The sequence below is a fragment of the Pseudorca crassidens genome, chromosome 3, assembly GCF_039906515.1.
Source record: "Pseudorca crassidens isolate mPseCra1 chromosome 3, mPseCra1.hap1, whole genome shotgun sequence".
Taxonomy (NCBI): Eukaryota; Metazoa; Chordata; class Mammalia; order Artiodactyla; family Delphinidae; genus Pseudorca; species Pseudorca crassidens.
The window spans coordinates 141558874-141577224 of NC_090298.1; the positions used below are offsets into that span (position 1 = coordinate 141558874).

Consider the following 18351-nt stretch of genomic DNA (forward strand, 5'->3'; position numbering starts at 1 on the left):
TCCATAATCCCATCCCACGACACCCGCCCGCTTCCTGTGTCCCACACAACAGCCAGATTAGACCCCTTGCCCTCAGGCTGTCGTTCAGAGGGCTCCTTCTCCCCGAAGCTCCTTCTCCCACCTCTGCCTGCCCAAGTTCAACCAGCCTCTTTAGGGTCCGGCTCAATGCCAGCTCCTTCGTGAGCCACCCAGAGCCCTCATGCTCCTCTAACCTTGCCTCCACCCGCACACCCCGCACTCTGTTGTCCACGTGAGCTGTGGTTACGGTGTGTGAGCTTCCTGAAGCCGCAGACCACCTCCCCTCTGGGCCCCAGCACCTGGCGCAGGACCCAGCACTCAGTAGGTGCTCAGTAAAATCTCCTCCTCATCTGATGCCCTGCCGTGTCCTACCGATAACTGACAATAATGCCTATTGTTTACCGAGCATATACCATAAGCCCGGCTCTGGTACTGTCTCCCATCCTCATGTGATGGACCCAGGTCACAGAGGTTGTGTGACTTTCCTGAGGTCACAGCTCTGGAACTGGAACCCCACTGGTTCTTGTGCCTAAATGAGTCTCCTTTCCTTCCCACTCACCTCTTCTAGGTCAGACCACCATCATTTCCTCATCCTGTCCTGTCACTAAAGACTTCCCATGACTCCTTGTGGCCCACTAGACAAAATCTAAACCCCTGAGCATGGCATCTAAACTCTGTGACATCTGGCTTCTTCCCTCTTTGCAGCTTCTCCTCTAGTCTCTGAGCATCACCTCAGTTTCCAGCCTACTGTACCTTGATTTACTTGTAGGCTCTGCACATGCTTTGCCCTCTGCCTAGAACACCCTTCCCCTACTTTTCCTCCTGTGAACTCCTACACATCTCTCAACATCCAAGATCAAGGGTTACCTTCCATTCTAGTCAGATGAGACAAGCAGCAAACGAACTGGACACAAAATTGAGAGCTCTACGAGGGAAGGACCTGTGTCATCATAGTATCCCCAATGCTTAACCCATAATCAGTGCTCAGTCAACATTTGTTGAATGAATAAATGAATACTCTCTATATTCTTGTTGACTAAACGGAGAAATGGCAAAAGAATACAAGGCCACAGTATGCAGGGCTGGAGGTGGAAGGGAAGAGACTGAGGCCAGGAAGGCCAAGGACGTGGTGGAGTACAGTGACAAGTACTTCAGGGGCTGCTCTGCAGCAGAGCCACGCTCTTGGCAGAGGGAGTGTTTGTGAGAGACAGAGGAAGGAAAGTGATGGTGTGAGAGAGGCTCTGAAAGTATGTGTGTGTGTGTGCACGCACACGCGCATGTGAGAAGGCGGTGGGGATGTATGCGGGGGAGTGTGCTGCATTTGTGAATCAGTCTGTGAGAGCGGTGCTGAGGAAGTATGTGAAGAAGCGCGTGTACGTGGCTTGTGGGTCTGTGGCGGAGAGCCCGTGCGTTCTATTTGTGCATGGGGGTCTGCGTGAGAAGGCGAGGGTGTGGGCCACGAAGGCTGTGCCGGAGGTTGTGCATGTCTGCGGGGCGAGGGGGTGGGGACAGTGATTGAGAAAGACAACAAGGAGGGGACACCCGAGGGGGGTGTGAGGGAGAAACCGTAAGTGTGCGGGCGTGGAGGGTGTCGTGAGCACGTGCAGGAGACGGTGTGACCGTGAGTGTGCACAACGCGGAGGGTAAGGTAGGATGTCAGGGCACTGCTGACGGTGTGGCTGCATGGCCTCGGCCACGGGCCGGGAGCCAGAGGTGGGGGCTGGCCCTGGGCCCAGGGTGGGGGGCTCTGACCGAGCAGAAGGTTCCTCAGAGTTCTCCCTGGGGCCACGGGTGCCAGATCACCACGTCCCCAGGTAGAGAGGTCGAGCAGGAGGCCCAGATGTGTGTGTGCGCCTCACATTTTGTCCACAGCAAAACCTCTGGGCATTTATTTGTCTTTGTCTGTGTCCGGGTGTGCACGCCTGTGCTTGTGTGCGTGCTGCCGGCTGTGTGTCTGTGCCTGTCTTTGTCTCTGTATGTATCTGGGCCTTTGTCTCAGTGTGTGTGGCGGTTGGTCTAGGCTTGCCCACAAGACTGTGTCTGGGGTTGTGTGTGTCTACGTGTATCTGTGCCTGTGGGGCACCGGGCGTCCTTGATCTGTGCATGTCTAGGTAGGGCTGCGAGCATCCCCCTGGACCGCCTGTTTGTATCTCTGTCTGTGTGGCCTTAGTGTGAGTGGGAGAACGTTGTGCTTTGGAGACTGTGGATCTAGATCTCGGTGTATCTTTAAGTGTGAGTGTGTGCTTGTGTATCTGCATGTGAGAGTCTGCCATGCGTTGTAGTATGGAAATGCTTATGTGTGTCTGTGGAAGGTGCCTTTGTGAGACCAAGGATCTCCGTGTGTCTCTGTGCCTCTGTGTGTGTATGTGTGTGTTGGGTGTGAGGGGTTTGTCACAGACTGGTGAGCAAGTTAATCTCAGACTCCGTGACACGTGGAATAAAATCACGCTCCCATAATGGAAGAGAACCAACTCTTCACCCTCTGCCCTGGGGGAGCCAGTGGGGGCCAGGGCCAGGCTTAGGCCCCTATGCAGGGCCCCCTGTGGCCTCAGCACCCTACCCCCGCCTCTCCTCTGCCACACCAGGCTCATTCTGCCTCCAGAGTGCCCCGGTGCCCACTGCTGGCTGGGCTAGGCTCCAGGCCTTAGAGGCCTGTCCTGGGCCCCCCAGCCCCACCCACTGCTGAGGAGGGCCCTGCCCCAGATGGGAGGGCGGGTGCAGGAAGGAATCTTTGGGCCCCTCCTCCTCCCGGAGGGGAGAGATGAGCTGCAGGCCCGACCTGGATCTTCCATCTCTCAGCAACAAGATTCCTGGTGAGCAGGCTGCGAGGCTTGGCAGGGCGCCTGCCAGAGACCCGCCCTCACCCGCCAGGACGCCTGGGTCCCCAGGGCCGGGCAGCAGCGGGTTCCCTGGGGAGCTAGGAGGGCCCCAGAACTTCAGGCTACAGCTGCCCGGGACTATGGGAAAGCCAGACCCTTCCAGGCTCCCACCCCCAACCACAGACGGCTCCTCAGGCCCCCAGGCAAACCTCCACCCTTCTTCTGGCCTCTCCCCAGCCTCGGCCTTTGCTTCAGAAAACAGACCAGCCACCCAGCACCACCCACTCCCTACCTGAGCCTCAGCACACACCCAGCCTGAGTTCAAGACCTCACCTCTGGGTTTGAGGGCTCTCAAGGCCAGGACTGTGCTGCTTATCTCAGAATGGGGCTTCTGAGGACAGGGCCATGTGTCCCGCAGCTGTGAAATCCCTCTTGGTCTTAGCACTCCTTCCTGACTGAGCAGTCAGGCACCAGGAGAGGATTTCAAACCCAAGGCTGGGGACACTGAGGCAGTGAAGCTCTCTGCCCTGCCTACTGTTATGAATCAGAGGCCAAATCCAGTAGTCTAGACACACAAGTTCTTAATTCTGTCCAGCGGCAGTGGCTGCAACTTGTTCTTCCCCATAGGGGGTGCAATTTCGGGGGGGGGGGAGGCATCAGTTGGAGGGAGAGGGGAATGGGCAGGTGGACCCCCCTCAACCCTCAGACTTGGATGAGCAGCCGGAGAGCAGGTTTGGTAAGAGATTAAGGTCGAGGAGAAGAGAACCCAGATGCTCCAAGATTTATGACCCTAATTCTTCTCCCTTAAATTCCCCTCCAAGCCCCCCAGCCCTAGCCTGGTCCCTCCAGGGTCATGCTGTGGCCCCAGGCCAATGTCAAGGCCTTAACCCATCCATCAGTTGTTGCCAGGGAGTTTCCACCCCAATGGGTCCCAAAGGGAGGAGATCAACTGACACTACGGGCCCAGACTGACGGGGAAGGGGCATGGCCCTAAAGAGGTGGCCAACAGCCCCCTTCACCCTCCCAGGATGTAGGGGCTCACAACCTCCAGGGAAGAAGCTAGGCTGGTGGGTGGGGTCCAGGAGGAGGTGACCTCCAGCTCTGGCACCACTCCCAGCCCCGCCCTTCCAACAGGCCAGGAGACCTGGGATCCCACGGGGCCCTACAGCTTACAGGGTATGTGGCCTTGGGCCCTTGTTGCTCCTCTCCAGGCCTCAGCCTCCCCACCACACAATGCAGGAAGTGGTCTGGATACCCCAGGTATCCCCCTTCAGCTCCGCTCCCTCAGTGCTAAGCCCTGCCCTCTCTCCAGTCCAGGGGTGTCACCTAGAATCTGGGCCAGATGGGGTGAGGCTTTGGCAGTTAACTGGAGGAGCCCCTGAAGCCACCCAAGTCAGAGCTGAAGAGCGTATGGTGCTCACTCCTCCACCGCACATCCATTTTCCAGAAGAGTGAAACTGAGGCCCTGAGAGAAGGTCGGGGTCTGCGCCAAGACCTGAGTGTTACTGGTGGGATGGTTAAGAGCACGGGCTCTGGGGACAGAAAGACTTAAGATTAAAATGTCAGCTGCAACAGAAACTTGTTACGTGAAGTCCCTTGCCTTCTCAGCCTCAGATTCCTCATCCATAAAATGGGCAATAGTGCCTCCCTCCTACGACTGCTGAGTTGAAATAAGAAAACGCATGTAAAGGGCTCGGCCAGTGTAGCAAACGCTTGGACAATGGTAACTATCATGACTGTGGGTAGTATTAACACAAAGCCAAGTGGCCGGGGGGAAGGGTAGGTGGGGTCCCGACCTGGCTCATCCTCCAGACCAGGAGGGCCAGCCAAATTCCTCAAAGCCCCCCAGCTGTCTCCCCTCTTCGTTAAAGGCCTCTCATTAGTGAGCCTGGGCACCTGCCCCCCCACACGTAATAAGCCTCATTAGTATCTTAGCCCCAAGCTCTGAACCCAGAGTCTGTGCATGTGCACACGCGTGAGGGTGGGGGGCTGCGACAGGCCACCAGCCAGGAGACAGCATCCCCGCCAACCACACCCCCTGCCTGTCATCAGCAGGGCCCGTCACCACCCAGCTTGTCACCTGCCTGCCTCGCACCCGCACCACCTGTCACCCACCCAGCCCATCACCTGCACCACCTGTCACCCACCCAGCTCGTCACCCACCCAGCCCATCACCTGCACCACCTGTCACCCACCCAGCTTGTCACCCACCCAGCCCATCACCTGCACCACCTGTCACCCACCCAGCCTGTCACCGGAGCTGCCTGACAGGCCTCTGGGTGAGGGACAGATGGGGAGGAGAAGACCACAGGGGTGTGGAGCTGGGGGCCCCAGAGACTCTGTAAGACCCCCACTTCAGCTCGGCATCCTGCAACATCGCCATGGCAACGTCTCAGCCGCAACCACTTTCCCAAACATCCCCCCCGCCCCCCAGGCCCTGCTCTTAGCTGAGCTGAGGCTGAGAAGAGCCTTGACTGACAGCAGAATGGGACAGGAAGGAGCTGCTCATCAGCTGGCTGGCCTTGGCCATCCCTGCCCTCTCTGGGCTTGGTTACTCCATCTGCAAAATGGAGGGGCTAGAACTAGGGAGGCCCCTGTACAGCGGGTCATCCCTTCCCAGCCTGGATTTGCTGAGCCAGTGGCCAGTTAACCTGTGAAGGCTGGTGGGGGCGGGGTACAAAAGGACAGGGGGTTCTGGGTTCTTCCACACTCCTTTGCCCTGGCCCAGCTAACACAGGCTGGGCCTCTGGCCCAAACTCACATAGCAAAAGAGGAGGAACAGGCTGGAAGGCAGAGGGGCTCTGCCACAGGACTGCCAGCTGGAGATGATGCCACAGTGGGTGACCCAAGGCTGAGTGGGCCCCCACCTCCAAGCTGCATTATTTATAAAACCCAGAGCTCCTAGCCGAGCAACAGCTGCGGTGCCGCCCCTCCAGGGGGCACAGGCAGCGGTGGAAGGGTGGTGCCTCCCGGGGGGAGCCCCCTGGGGTCCCGGGCTCCCTCCACAGCTGGCTGGGGCAGGGGCTGAGGTGGGAAAGGGGCGGCTGCGCCATCCTTCCCCTCCCAGCCCCCTCTCCTCTCCTCTCCTCCATGCAGGCAGGCGGCGATAGGATTACTTCTGCATGACTGCCCGCTCCACAGGGTTCCAGAGACCCTCCTGCCTGCAGCAATCTAAAATTCCTGTAGCCCGGCCTCTCTCCCCTTCTCCCCACAGTGAATGCTCCAGCTTCTACCACAGCGTGCCCGCGGCCGCCACCACCACCAGCGAGTTGGCCGGGGCCCCAGGTCCTTGGAGCCACGGGCAAAGGTAGACCCATCCTCGGGGTGTCCCTCGGAACCCTCTGAGGCCCAGGCCCTGGTCCATCCCCTCCGGCCCCTGGTGCCCGTCCAGCCCCACAGGGCAAGGCTCAAGCTGGGGTCGGGCCTGCCAGATGTGCCAAGGAGGACCGGCACATACGTGCAAACACACCTGGTGGGTCCTGGCGTGCCTGGCCACATCCTCTGCTGCCAAAACCTGGATGTCCCCACCTCTGCTCTAACCGCCCCCTCCCTAACCTCACTAATCCTTGCTACCCCTGGGGTGGGCAGACAGCTGGGCCAGGCCAGCGCCTGTGGCTCCCCAGGGCACAAGAAGCAGGCAAGAGATCGATCCACTGAATTTTTTAAGGCTCTAATGGAGCCTGCCTCCCCAGACTTGGGGCCTGGGACACAGGCGATCTCTCAGGGACCCCTCCCTCAGCATTGCAGTTGCCTCCTCTTTCAGGTCTAGGGGGTCGGGGCACCTTTCTAGGAGCCTTTCCCCCAGCAAGAGGCACAAGGGGTCCCTGGGAAAGAGATGGGATTGGGGGGCTGTGAGCAATACCCAGAGGCCCCCCCAGTCTCCCCAGCCCTAATGCAGGCAGAAGCAGCTCAGCCTCTAAATCACTCCCCTCATGCTCCCCTCTGAGGCGGATTCTGTGCATCTGTAATTAGGGGGTGGAACCGATGGTGGAGATTCCGTTTAAAATCATGCATCTAGTAAAGTAACCTTCACTGTTGGAACTGACTCCCAGGGAGACCAAGCCCCAAGCCCGGATCTGGGGGTGGGGTGGGGTGGGAGGGGAAGCATGTCAAGCCAGCACCTTCTCCATCTTTTTTCCTGAAGCTCCAGGCCCAATGTCCTCCTCAGGTGAGCCCAAGAAGAGGGGGATTTGGCAAGCACCTGAGAAACTGCAGGTTGGGGGTAAATCCCCCTGCCCAGACCCCCCCGCCCCCTACCCATACACGACAGAGTCAGGGCATGGCTGGGTACTCAGAGTTCTTGGCTGCCACACCAGGATGACCAGGTGCCAAGAGCCCCCAAAGAGGCCCCAAACCCTCAAAGCCCAGGCCAGGGTGCCCAGAGCACAGGGTCTTGGGTGGGGCAGCTTTGAACCAGATGTACAGCCTCACTGTCCAGGAATGAAAGGCCTGGGGCAATAAGGGGGGGTGGAGATGCCTCCCCAGGCAGAGGAGGCTCTGGGAAGTGGGGGAGGACCAGGCAGCCGAGAATGAGAGAGAGCACGGAAGAGTGGGCCAGTGTGTCTGCAAGGCTGAGGCTATCTGGGGGGAGTTTGGGGGAGGGAGGCTGGGGAGGACAAGGTGGGGTGGGGGAGCGGTGATGGAGAGCGCTGAGGAGGGAGGCTGTGCTGGAACGTGTGATGGTGGGAGTGCGGCTGCAGGGTGAGGTGTGGGCGCAGGGCGGAGCTGCTCTGAGGGGTGACTGGGCTGGGGCCCTGTGTGTTTGTGTATGAGTGCGGGACTGGTGTTTGGAGAGGGGTGGGGCTGTCCCTGGGCCCTTGGATGGCTGAGGAAAGTACTGGAGCTGCAGCTTGCTGGGGAACACACAGAGGACTGCTTGTTTGCGGAGGTGCTGGGATCTGGGGGGGGGGGTGTGCGTGTGCGGGATGCACGTGCACGGCCTGGAAGGTACGAGAAGCTGAGGGGACATTACTGTTCAAAGATGCACCGTGTCTGTGTGTTTGAGGTAAATGGTGTGGCTACAGGGGTGTCCTCCTCCGCGTGGGTGTTGAGGCGGTGTGTGTACGTGTAAGTCGCGGGGAGAGTCTGGAAAGGTGTAGGGGGCTGTATCGGTGTGTCTGGGGACGTGATGAGCTGCAGCGGAGGGAAACGCTGGGGCCGTCGGGAGAGTCTGTGGGTGTCTGGTTAGGTGCTGGGACTCTGAGAACCTGAGTGTGTGGAAGGTATTAGGGCTACAGTAGGGTCCTGGGTGTATCTGGGGAGGTGCTGGGATTGGAGGAAGAGTTGATCTGTTTCAGGATGTGGTAGAAGCCTTGTGTGTGTGTTGGGGTGTCTGGGGGTATATTGGGGGTCATAAACATCTGGGTTTTGGTTAAGTACTAGGGCTGTAATATGTGTTTGGGTGGGTAGGCATGTGGTGGTTGTGTGTTTGGGGGTGCTGGAGCTGTGAGTGGGGAAGTGGTTGTGTATTTAGGAGGTACAAGGGGCTGGAGTTGGGCCCCTGTGCCCAGACAGGTGATGGGGCTGCGGGGTGAGGGCGGGTGCCCCTCTGAGGAGGTGAAGGGCAGAGTCCTGGCCTTTGCTCAGGGGCCCACCTGGGGGCTGCCCGCTAGAGCCCCTCTGCCGGTGGTGCCCGCCTACCCCCAGACCCCACGTCCGGGTGTCGAGACAGGCAGTCCATCTGTCTCTTCCTGTGCCCAGGCCGAAGGAGCAGTGCCGCCTCCTCGCTCCCTGGGGGGGCGACAGCAGATCCCAGCCCACCCATCTGCCTTCAGATGGTCGAGGCAGGAGCCTCCACAAAGCTGCCTGGGGGGCATCCCTGTGTTTGAAGAGGCACGGGCTGGGGGGTGGGGGGAACTGCACAGCAAACAGTCCTTGTGGAGGCTCCTTTGAAAACCACTGACGCCAGGAGAGACCAAGAGGGAGGACAGGGGCGGGTATGTCTGTCCTTGTACGTCTGTGCGGGTCAGCGCCCAACTGTGTGCCTTGGAGCCCCTTCGCATGTGTTCATGCCGGTGGCCTCTGTTCAAGCAGCATCCTTGCCTTGGAAAACAGCCCTCCAACCCAGGCTACGAGCTCACAGCCTCACACAGCTACCCCCTCATCCATGCACCCTGCCTACACTACACCCACACGCCAACATCCCCCACACCTTCACATCTGCAGAACACTGCACCCTGGTACACATGCCCCTCAGCCCCAGAGTCCCAGTCCTTCACATGTGTACGCCATGACACACACCCGCACACTGCAAAGCCAGGTACAGCCACATGCACCTGTCACATATACATGCCTCCACACAGACATACCCGACAAGTAGCTGTCACACCCACACCCACACCCTCCACACACCTTGGGGAGTGGATCTCCCTCTCACCCCCATATCCCACCTCATATGAACTCAGTCTCTCTCATACACATTGTAACAGACACTCACCATCCCTTATACCTGTACATACGCGCACATGTTTGTACACGTGCATACACACTCTCACCAGCTCTCAGCTCTTTCACACCAGCCAGTTTCTCTGTGTCCAGGCCAGGCCCTGCAGGAAGGCTGCCACCGGCTGAAAGTGTCTCCTGCCTCCCTGCCCTGCCAGCTAGGTCAGAGTGGGGGGCATACCCCCCCACCATGACACCATGGCTCCCTGGGAACCCTGATCTTCCCCTCCAGAGAGAAAGAGTCCTCTCTCTGCTCTGGGGTGTCTGCCACTGTTGTGTGAGAGTGTGACTGTGTATGTGTGTGTATCAACATGTTCTGAGAAGCCACGATGAGGCCTGTGTGTCACTGCCTGTATGGGTAAGAAAGCATAGGGACAGGTTCACCGGTTATGTTTGTGAGATTCAAGATGAGTGTGAGAGCAGAGACATGTATGCCACAAAATGTGTATTTGTGAGTGTGTGTGAGGCCAGGCCCCTGTGGACAGGCGTGAGTATGGGGGGGTGCACTTACACAAGGAGACACACAGTGAGTGTGGGGAGTGAGTGGGAAGTATTCTGGGATATTTTCTGAGACAAGGGGTATGTACATTTGTGAGTAGGGGTCAGGGCTAGGAGAGGCACCCTCCGCAACTCCCTCCCCCTACAAAGAGATCAGGGGAAAGGGGTCTCTGGGATCTGGGGGGAATGTGTGTGTGTGTGTGTGTCTTCCTCTCTCTCTTTCTCCCTGACCTCTTTAGCAGCTGGAAACTGAGCCGGGGGTGGAAGGAATGGAGACTTGGCTGGCCTGGGGGTTTGGGGAGGGAAGCAGGAGAAAACACCTTCCAGATTCTCATCAAATCCTTGTCTGTGGTTTGTAGCCTTCAGTCTCTCCTCTCTCTTTCTCTCGGTCTGGGTTTCCCCCTTTCTTTATCTGTTCCTGCCCCTCCCTCTCTCCCCCATATCTCTCCTTCTCCCATCTCAGTCACCTTGTCTCCCCCCTTGGATCTCCCTGTCTCCAAGTCTCTGTCTCTGCCTGTCTGTTACTCTCTCCCCAGGCCCTTCCATTTTTCTGACTCCTGTCTCTGCCAGCACCTCTGTATGTCCGTCTCTCCCAGTCCTGGTCCATCTGTCTGTCTCTCTCCGTCTGCCTGTGTGTGGGTGTCTCTGTCCATCTGCTCCGCCACCCATCTGTCTGGTTGTCTGTGCTAGTCCTTCTAAGGGTGCCCACTCGCTCACCAAGACACTCTCCCCCAGGTCAGCAAAGGCCTCTCCTGGCTCAGGGGGCGGGGAGCGGGTGCAGAGCTGCAGCTTCTGGAAGCTTCAATAGCAGCTGGCTGAGCTGGGAGTTCGGGGCCAGCCAGCTGCAGAAGTGGCCCCTCCCCTGGGCTCCCAAGCCAAGGACCCCAGAGCAGAGAGAGGAGAAAGCAGGGCCTCACTGCAGCTCAGTCTGTGTGTGCGCGCGTAGGGGGAGGCAGGGGGCCTCACTTTGCCTTCACTTCACCGTTCCCCCCAAAGCCAGGCCCTGTAGGAGAGGAAGCTTCAGTGCCCACCTCCCTCATCCCCTCACCAATGGAAGAGATGCTGGGGATCCAGGAGGGAAGGGCTGGGGGATGCCAGGCCTTGGACGAAGCCATAGCTTCCTGTCAGATGGGTGGGAGGGGGGCTCCTTCCCTCCTCCCTCCCAGGCAGTCCCTGGGGATCCCTCCAGTGCTGGTCCCAGCTCCAGACACGAGGGGCCCCATAGGCAGTTCTCACCAGCTCCCACAGGGACCATTCCTACCCCCCAGCTGCCCCAGAGCCTCTGACCCACAGGGATAAGGCGGAGGGGGGTGGATCACAAGGGTGTCTCCTCCCTCCCCAAATGGAGGTTGGCTCTGGACATCTGGAGTTCGTGGCCCTGTCTACGCCCTGGCCATCCTGAGAGGCCCCAGGCAGTCCCCCTACCATTGCCAGCCCGGCACCACACACACACACTCTCGTGGCCCACCACCGCCACTCCCTGGCCCAGCAACTCTGAGGGCTCGAGAGGAGCCCTACCGCGGAGACCTGCACCCTACACTGACTGGTGGCAGCCTCCAGCAGGGCCCCTGGCACAAAGCCAGCAGCTGGAGGAAGTACCCCCCAACACTTCCCAGGAGGCTCTGTTCCTCCCTCTCTAAGAAGAGCTCACAGTCCAAATCCCACAACAGATGGGGAAACTGAGGAAGGGATGGGATGACACAGTCAGTTATTCTTCCTGAGACCCTGGGGTGGGATCATAAATGAGGAATAGGGAATGAAAAGGACGCCGCAGGGGCAGAATCTGGCTCCTTCCTGACCTGCCACGGGCAAAGTCCATGTTGGCTGCACAGCCCTGCACAGCCCTACCGCTGGGCCAGGGTCAGGGGCTGGCTCCCTCCCTCTAGAGCTCTCCTTGCCCCTGGCTGGGCCCCCTCCCTCTCCTCACTTCTGAGCAGCCCTCCCTGCCCTCTCCCTCCCAGCTCTGGCTCTCTCATCCTCAGCTCTTGGAAGCCTAACTCACTGTTTCCCCTCTTCTCTCCCCTCCCTCCCTCTCTCCTGGCAGCGGCGCCTCCCCCTCCCCTGGGGGGGCTCTGGCCACAAGGGTGCCCGCCTGCTCCTCTCCCCAGGCTCTGGCCCCCTCCGCACCCAGGCACCCCCGCAGCTGTTCCAGCTCTCTAACTATACAGAGGTGGACGGAAAGAGCCTAGGTCCCAGGCAAGCAAGGGGAGGGGGCCCCTCTAGACTGGATTTCCTCCTGGCAAACAAGGTGGGGGGGATCCAACCGGATGACACCCCTGGTGTCTCTAACAGTCCTAATGTTCCCCGCTTTTAAAAGTCCGGTGCCTCCTGACAGAGCGCCCACAACCTGTGGGGTGCTGTACCTGCCTCAGGCTCCGCCCCCAGGTCCAAAGAAGAGGTCGGCTCTGTTCCCAGACATTTGGGGAGTGGGGAGACACTGCCCTGGGGCAGGAGCATTAGTCAAGTGACCCCTCTCAGTGCCCGCTCATTTTGGGCTGTGGGGTGGGGAGTAGCACATGCCTAGGCCTTCTTTGTCCCCTGGATGCCATCTCCAGGGGCTGTGATCCTGGCTCTTCTCCTTGACCGTTTTCTCTCTCACCCCCTCATCACTGGCTTCTGTCACCATCTTTTCCTCTTTCCACCTCATGTCGGGCTCTCTGGGTCTCTTTCCTCCCCACCTCCCCCAGCTCTCTCCCTGGGGGGCTCATCTGCTGACATTAGCAACAATGTTACCGTTGCTCCCCCCCTTCAGTTCCCAGCTCCACCCCATCCTGGCTTCCCCCTCCCCGGCTCTGTCCCAAGAGACCCAGGGGACCCAGAGGCAGAGCTGGGCTCCATCCCATAATGGTGAGTCTGCTTGACCTCACTAATCACACCAGAAGTGCCTGGGCATCTGGTATGAAGGCATGGCACCCTGTGGTCTTGGGTGGCTGGCCTGAGGCACAGAGCTCTGTATTCCACAAACCAAAAAAAAAGAAGTTGACTTGGGGTGGGGCAGAGCAGAGAAGAGGGGAAGTGAGGGGGATCAGGTTTGCCTGGAGGAAGCCCCTGTCCAATGGGGAACAGAGGCAAGAGGAGGTAGTGGCTCGAGCCAGCGCTCCAGGCTGATTGAGAACAAGCATGTCCCTCTGGGGCTCTGCCGGTCCAGATCAGCCCCCCCTAAAAAAAAGGTCTTCTGCCAGGGACAGTTTGCCCTCCAAGCCTCCAGCACAGCCACACCAAGCAGGTAAAGATCCCGCGTCTCTGTCTCTTAATCTCCTTTAGAATCCAAATCCATCCTCCCTACAGTACACCTCCACTTAGCTCAGCAGGGGGTTCCATAAGCCTCCCTGCCCCAATCTAACCAGGTGGAATGGGAGGGGGCAAAGCCCCCCAGCTCCCAAGCCCCCTCACCAAAGGCCCCCTCAAGGGCTGGGGAGCAATGCAAAACAATCCTGGAACCCACGCACCTTCAAACCGAGAAGCAACCCTGTCCATCCACAGCACCTGGGGGTGCTGGGGCTCCCTGCCCCCACGACCCTGTTCCAGACCCCCCAGCCCAGCAACCATAATAAACAGCAAGCTCTTTTTCTTTATGACACCAAATTCCTGCAAGCCGAACAGCTCCTTCCATCACTACGTCAGCCATAGATCACATTAAAAACTCACAGAGGGCAACTTAAACACATCACATTTGTTTCTCTCTATATTATTTCAATAGTAACGGCATTAAAAATGGATTTTACTACAGAAAATAAATATCAACACGTGGGCCGGGAGCCCAGGCAGGGGGAGAGAGCCCACCAGGAGAAGGTCCCTGAGGGCTTGGGCACAGCTTAGGCACTGACCAAGGAGGTGGCTGAGAGAACAGACTACACCTGGGGTGGGGTGGGGTGTGGGGGGAATGCCTGGGGAGGGGGCAATGCCCGCCCACCTGGGCACCTGCCCCAATGCCAGACCAAGAGGGACAAGAGTCACTGGTTTGAACTGGACCCCCAAAGCTCATGCCCTCACTGATCTTTGCAACCTCTGGAGGGTAGGAGCTCTGGGGCAAGAAGTTCACTAGTCTCTAGAGGTTATTCCAACTATTAACACAGCAGAAGAAAAAAATGAATTCAACTTACTATCCAGTTTGATTTTCCATTACTATAAAAATATACATCTGCTCAAAGGAGGGAGATGGCAAGCTGCAGGCACATGCCACCTGGGGGGTCCCCCTGCAGCTCACCACCACAACCCAGCCTGCCCCTCCAGGCGGCAGGGGTGGGGGCTGTGTGTGGGTGGGGGACGGACCAACTGGTAATCTGTCACCTACAGCCCCAGCTCACACAGCTACACACACCGGACCACACGGAACAGGAACAAGCCAACAATAGAAACACCCCAAATGCTCCTGGCAGGACTCTGCCCAGGCCCGGGCGCATGCCCCTGCCCCGCCGGCGGCAGCAGCGGAGGAAATGTGGCCACCCTGACCCGGAGGCAAACTTGTCCTCACACCCTGAGCCTCTGCCCAGGGAACTGGGGCCAAGTCCCACCTGACACCAACTGGTCCGGCGGGAAACGCCTGCCCAGCCAGACAGGCACAGGCCCCCCAAGGGTCCCTCCTTGTGCTCAGGGGCCAGGCTGGTGCAGCCTGGCCCTACCTCCCAGGGTGACGCCTGGGCCCAAATTCAGCTGGCCCTGCCAGTCAGGCACTGGTGCAGAACGGAGGGCACCAGGCTCAGCCCCGCCCAGCCCCAGGGCCCCCAAGCTAGGAGGGAGGGGGGACTCCCCACCCCTCCACATCTGGCCCTGGCCCCCAGGGTCTGCGGTAGAGAATTCCCGCCCCCGCTTCTCTCTCTCTCCCTCCTCCCTCTCAGTGCCCGCTGCCCGTCTCGGGGACGGCCCCAGCTCCCGCCTCAGGCCAGCAAGGCCCACATCCTTCCTCCCTCAGCTGGCCCCTTCGCCTGGCAGGAGGCTGGGGGGTCAGGCTGCTGGGGAACCCCTCCAGCTCCCATCAGTCTTCATCCCCAGCCCCCAAACTCTGGGTTGCTGTCCCTTTTCCTGTAGAACAGGAAACAAGGTTATTTCCTAGACTCAGAGCCAGCCCTCTGCCCCTCTGGCTCTGCCTGGGGACCAGGACCCAGCAGGGGAATGTGCCCTTAGCCAGAAAGCAGAGGGATTCTGCAATTCACCCCCAGCTACCGGCCCAGGGGGCTGACAGCTGTCACTCAGCACCCCACCCCCTGGGGAAGAGGGGGCCGATTCAATCAGAGCCTCAGAGGAAACGCATTGATAGGCGATTATTTATTTATTTATGCAAAAGTGAGCCGACTTTGTTCACCAGGTAACCGGGCACGCGGCCCAACCCCTACGGCCCTGGCTGCCCCCAAATCCCTCCTCCGCCCCACACCCGCTCCGGGTCATTAGGTCCCCGCCTCTCAACTCCCAGAGCACCAGCAGAACCTTGGGATTTGGGGGTTGAAGGGGAGGGGCTCCTCCCTCCGCAGTCTCCCCCTTTCCCAGGGCCGTTCCTAAAATCCAGCCTTGTTCTCCGGTCCCACGGTCCCCCCTTCACCCACCCCCGCCACACACTCAGCAAGCTGGAGAGCAAATTGCAGTTTTAAATCCAAAGACGGAGGGAGGGGGAAGGAGGAGGGGGCGCGCGGCAGCGCCGGGCGCGCACCTCGCCCCCGAGCCGGGGGAGCCGCGGGGCGGCCAGGAAACCCGGGAACCCCCCCTCCCCGCGCCCCCTTCTCGTCCACCTCCCCCTCCCCCTTCCCGGCGCTGCCTGCCAGGCTTCGAGCCGAGCCCAGCCGAGCCTCGGGCCCCGGTGGAAACAAAGACCGATCGCACCGCGGGCACCGCAGCCACGGGGTCCGGCGGACCGGACCCGGGCGCGCGGAGGGGGCGCAGAGCACCCCCGGTGCGCTGCACAAAAGAGCCCGGCCGGCCGGTCCCCAGAGGGGGTCTAGGGCTGGGGAGGAGGCGCCACTCACCGGAGTGCTGGGCTGCCGGCTCCGCTGGTCCGAGCCAGGCGAGGGGCTTTGGGGGGCGTCTGTCTTCCGGCCGCGGCAGCGACGCGGGCGCTCGGCAGCTTCGCCGCTCACCCTAAAATCGAGATCGTATTTCCCTTTGAGTCCTAACACTATGATAATATCATCTCAGTTATGGTATAAAGCAGGTAACTGATTTGAGAAGGGTACTGAGTTTGAGGACATATTGACTGATTCATTCTACAAATACTTTACTAAGCGACTATGCTAAGGGCCTGGGATCCCATGAAACAAAATGCCAGCAGAAGTGAATCTCTTTAATGAAACAAAGTATGTGGAAGACAAATCATTAAATGCTTACTTACAGTAAAGCATGCAATGTATCCTGAAACAGGATATATAAATGACTATATGTCCAGGGCTTCCCCCAAGAGCAAGTCTTCTCTAAATGGATTCTTTTCTTTTCTCTTTCTTTACCTTGTCTTCCCCACTTATACCTCTACTCTCTGCTTCAGTGAAAGATATTTCTCCTTTCCACTTCTAGCTGAAAAAAAAACAAGTCTCAGGTGTCAATTTACTATGTAACTGTGGGTCCCTCTCTGTATTACAAAACAAGACTCAGGAGACAGTGAGTCCTGATATCATGACCTCCAAAAGGGTCACAAGGGATCTCTGAAAATTTCAATAGTTTTAGTGTCTTTTCTACATCTTTTCCAATGATTCAGGTATGGAGGTTTCTATATCTTGGGCCTAGAATTCCTTCTACTGAGTGGTGAGTCGATGTGGTTTTAGTGCTTATATCCTATAAGTTCTTTTAATTAGTGTCTTATAGCCTCCCAAAGTGTTTATATATATATATATATATATATATATATATGACTGGCCACCATTTAAAATGAAAAAAATAATTTACATTGCTACTTATCCTCATTGAGTTGCCCATTTAAGAAGCAGAACTACACTGTCAGAGCATCCACTTTTGTAAGAACTTAGCCATAGTGTTTTAACATATATAGTAGTTCTCAATATTTACAGTGTATTGGAAGCACCATAGTAGTCAGGGTACTCCAGAGAAACAGAACCAATAGGAGATATACAATAAATATAATGTAATATATGTAATTGCTTTAACATATGTAATTGATATTAAACATATTAAATATTAAATATATTGTATATGAAATATAAGCTGGAAGCTAGGAAATCCAGGGGTGTAGTTTTCAGAACTGACGTAAGCCACAGTCAGAGGGCAGGGGATCAGATCAAACACGCAGGCAGAGAGAGCAAATTCTCCTTTCCTCTGACTTTTTATTCTTTTGGGGCCCTCAAGAGATTGGATGAGGCCCACCTACACTGGGGAGGGAAATCTGCTTTACTCCATCTACCAATTCAAATGCTAATCTCATCTGGGAACAGACCCACCCAGAAATAATGTTTAGCAAAATATCTGTGTATCTCAGGATATAGCTGAATTGACACTTAAATATTAACCATTACATTCTGCAAACCTTAAAATATACCAATGCCTCAGTCCAACCCCCAGAAATTCATATTTAATTGGTATAAATTACAGGCTGGGCTTTAAGATTATCAAGAGCTCCCCAGGAGATTTTAATGAATCACCAAAAGTTAAGAACCATTAACATCACAGAACATTTCTTTCTTGATGAGAAATCAAAATGCTTCTCACTTTTAGCGTTGATGCCCTGGGAGAGATATTATCTACCTCTGTAAGGTGCCTTCAGAGTACCTCATGTAGTCAGTATTTTCAAACAGGCCACTGCAAACATGTGCCTCCAAGTCTGGTCAAAGTCAATCCAAATATTTTTCCCCAATATGGTAGCAGATGGGTAGAATTTCTTTTATGATCACCACGTTGTATGGTAGGCATAATTATTCCCATGTAGAGGGTGAACTGAGATTCATAGAAAAATAGGGGTGCATATTGCCACAAAGCTAGCAAATGTAAAAAATTAGGAAAAGGTCAAGTTTTCTGATCCGAGTTAAATAAGTAGTAGGTATCCTTATTTTATTTATTCCACAGATACTACTGTCAGGGGTGAGTAGAAAAAAAGCAAATGAATAAAAATGTAGTCAGCCTATGAACGGGAAGATTAGCTAGCATCCTTCACACAAAAGACCTGATATGTATCGGCCACTAGAGAGGTTTAGTCAGCTGTATTTACAGTCCCATAAATGGAAAGAAGCATCATGACAAAAGGAAATTCTATGAATCCAGGAAAAAACACATCAAATTAAATAAATAATTCACAGGCAGAGCAAAGATTACAGAGTTGACTCTGGTAACAAAGTATCTAAAATAAGTGGTGATGTGTTTCTCCAACCACAGAGGCTGCCAGTCCAGGTGCAAAGGAAAATAAATAAAACTATTATAGATCTAGTAAGAGTTAAACAGACAATAAAAACCAACAATGGAGATGAATTTTAAGTTGGTGATTCTTTGAACAATCTTCAAAAGATTTCATTTGCTCTGTTAACGCAATGTCAAGTCCATTTTAGAAATAAAAGAACATTTTTCTGCTTGCTAGAGTTTAGACATAAATCCTCAAACTGTATTAAATCAAGATGCTTCTAGAATCATAGCGCTAAAGATCATCAAG

The 18351-nt window shown here is 56.5% G+C and overlaps 1 protein-coding gene and 1 pseudogene across 29 annotated transcripts in view; one reads left to right on the forward strand and one right to left on the reverse strand.

The window, feature by feature from the left end:
• The window catches only part of LOC137222075 (uncharacterized), a 147546-nt gene that overhangs the window by 64326 nt on the left and 64869 nt on the right, over positions 1 to 18351 (reverse strand). For 10 of the 29 annotated variants that reach the window (XR_010942276.1, XR_010942277.1, XR_010942263.1 and 7 more), the window contains one exon: positions 15734 to 15845. The exons of 16 other annotated variants lie outside the window; for them this stretch is intronic. Coding sequence is in view for 1 of the 13 variants with exons in the window: in XM_067732799.1 (XP_067588900.1) it covers positions 15734 to 15845 (112 nt within the window). In the remaining 12 variants the exon portion in view is untranslated. Of the gene's footprint in view, positions 1 to 15733; positions 15846 to 16207; positions 16275 to 18351 lie in introns of all 29 variants that reach the window. 3 more of the 29 variants (XR_010942259.1, XR_010942265.1, XR_010942261.1) reach the window with 1 other exon arrangement.
• The window catches only part of LOC137222074 (UDP-N-acetylglucosamine--peptide N-acetylglucosaminyltransferase 110 kDa subunit pseudogene), a 225515-nt pseudogene that overhangs the window by 43986 nt on the left and 163178 nt on the right, over positions 1 to 18351 (forward strand).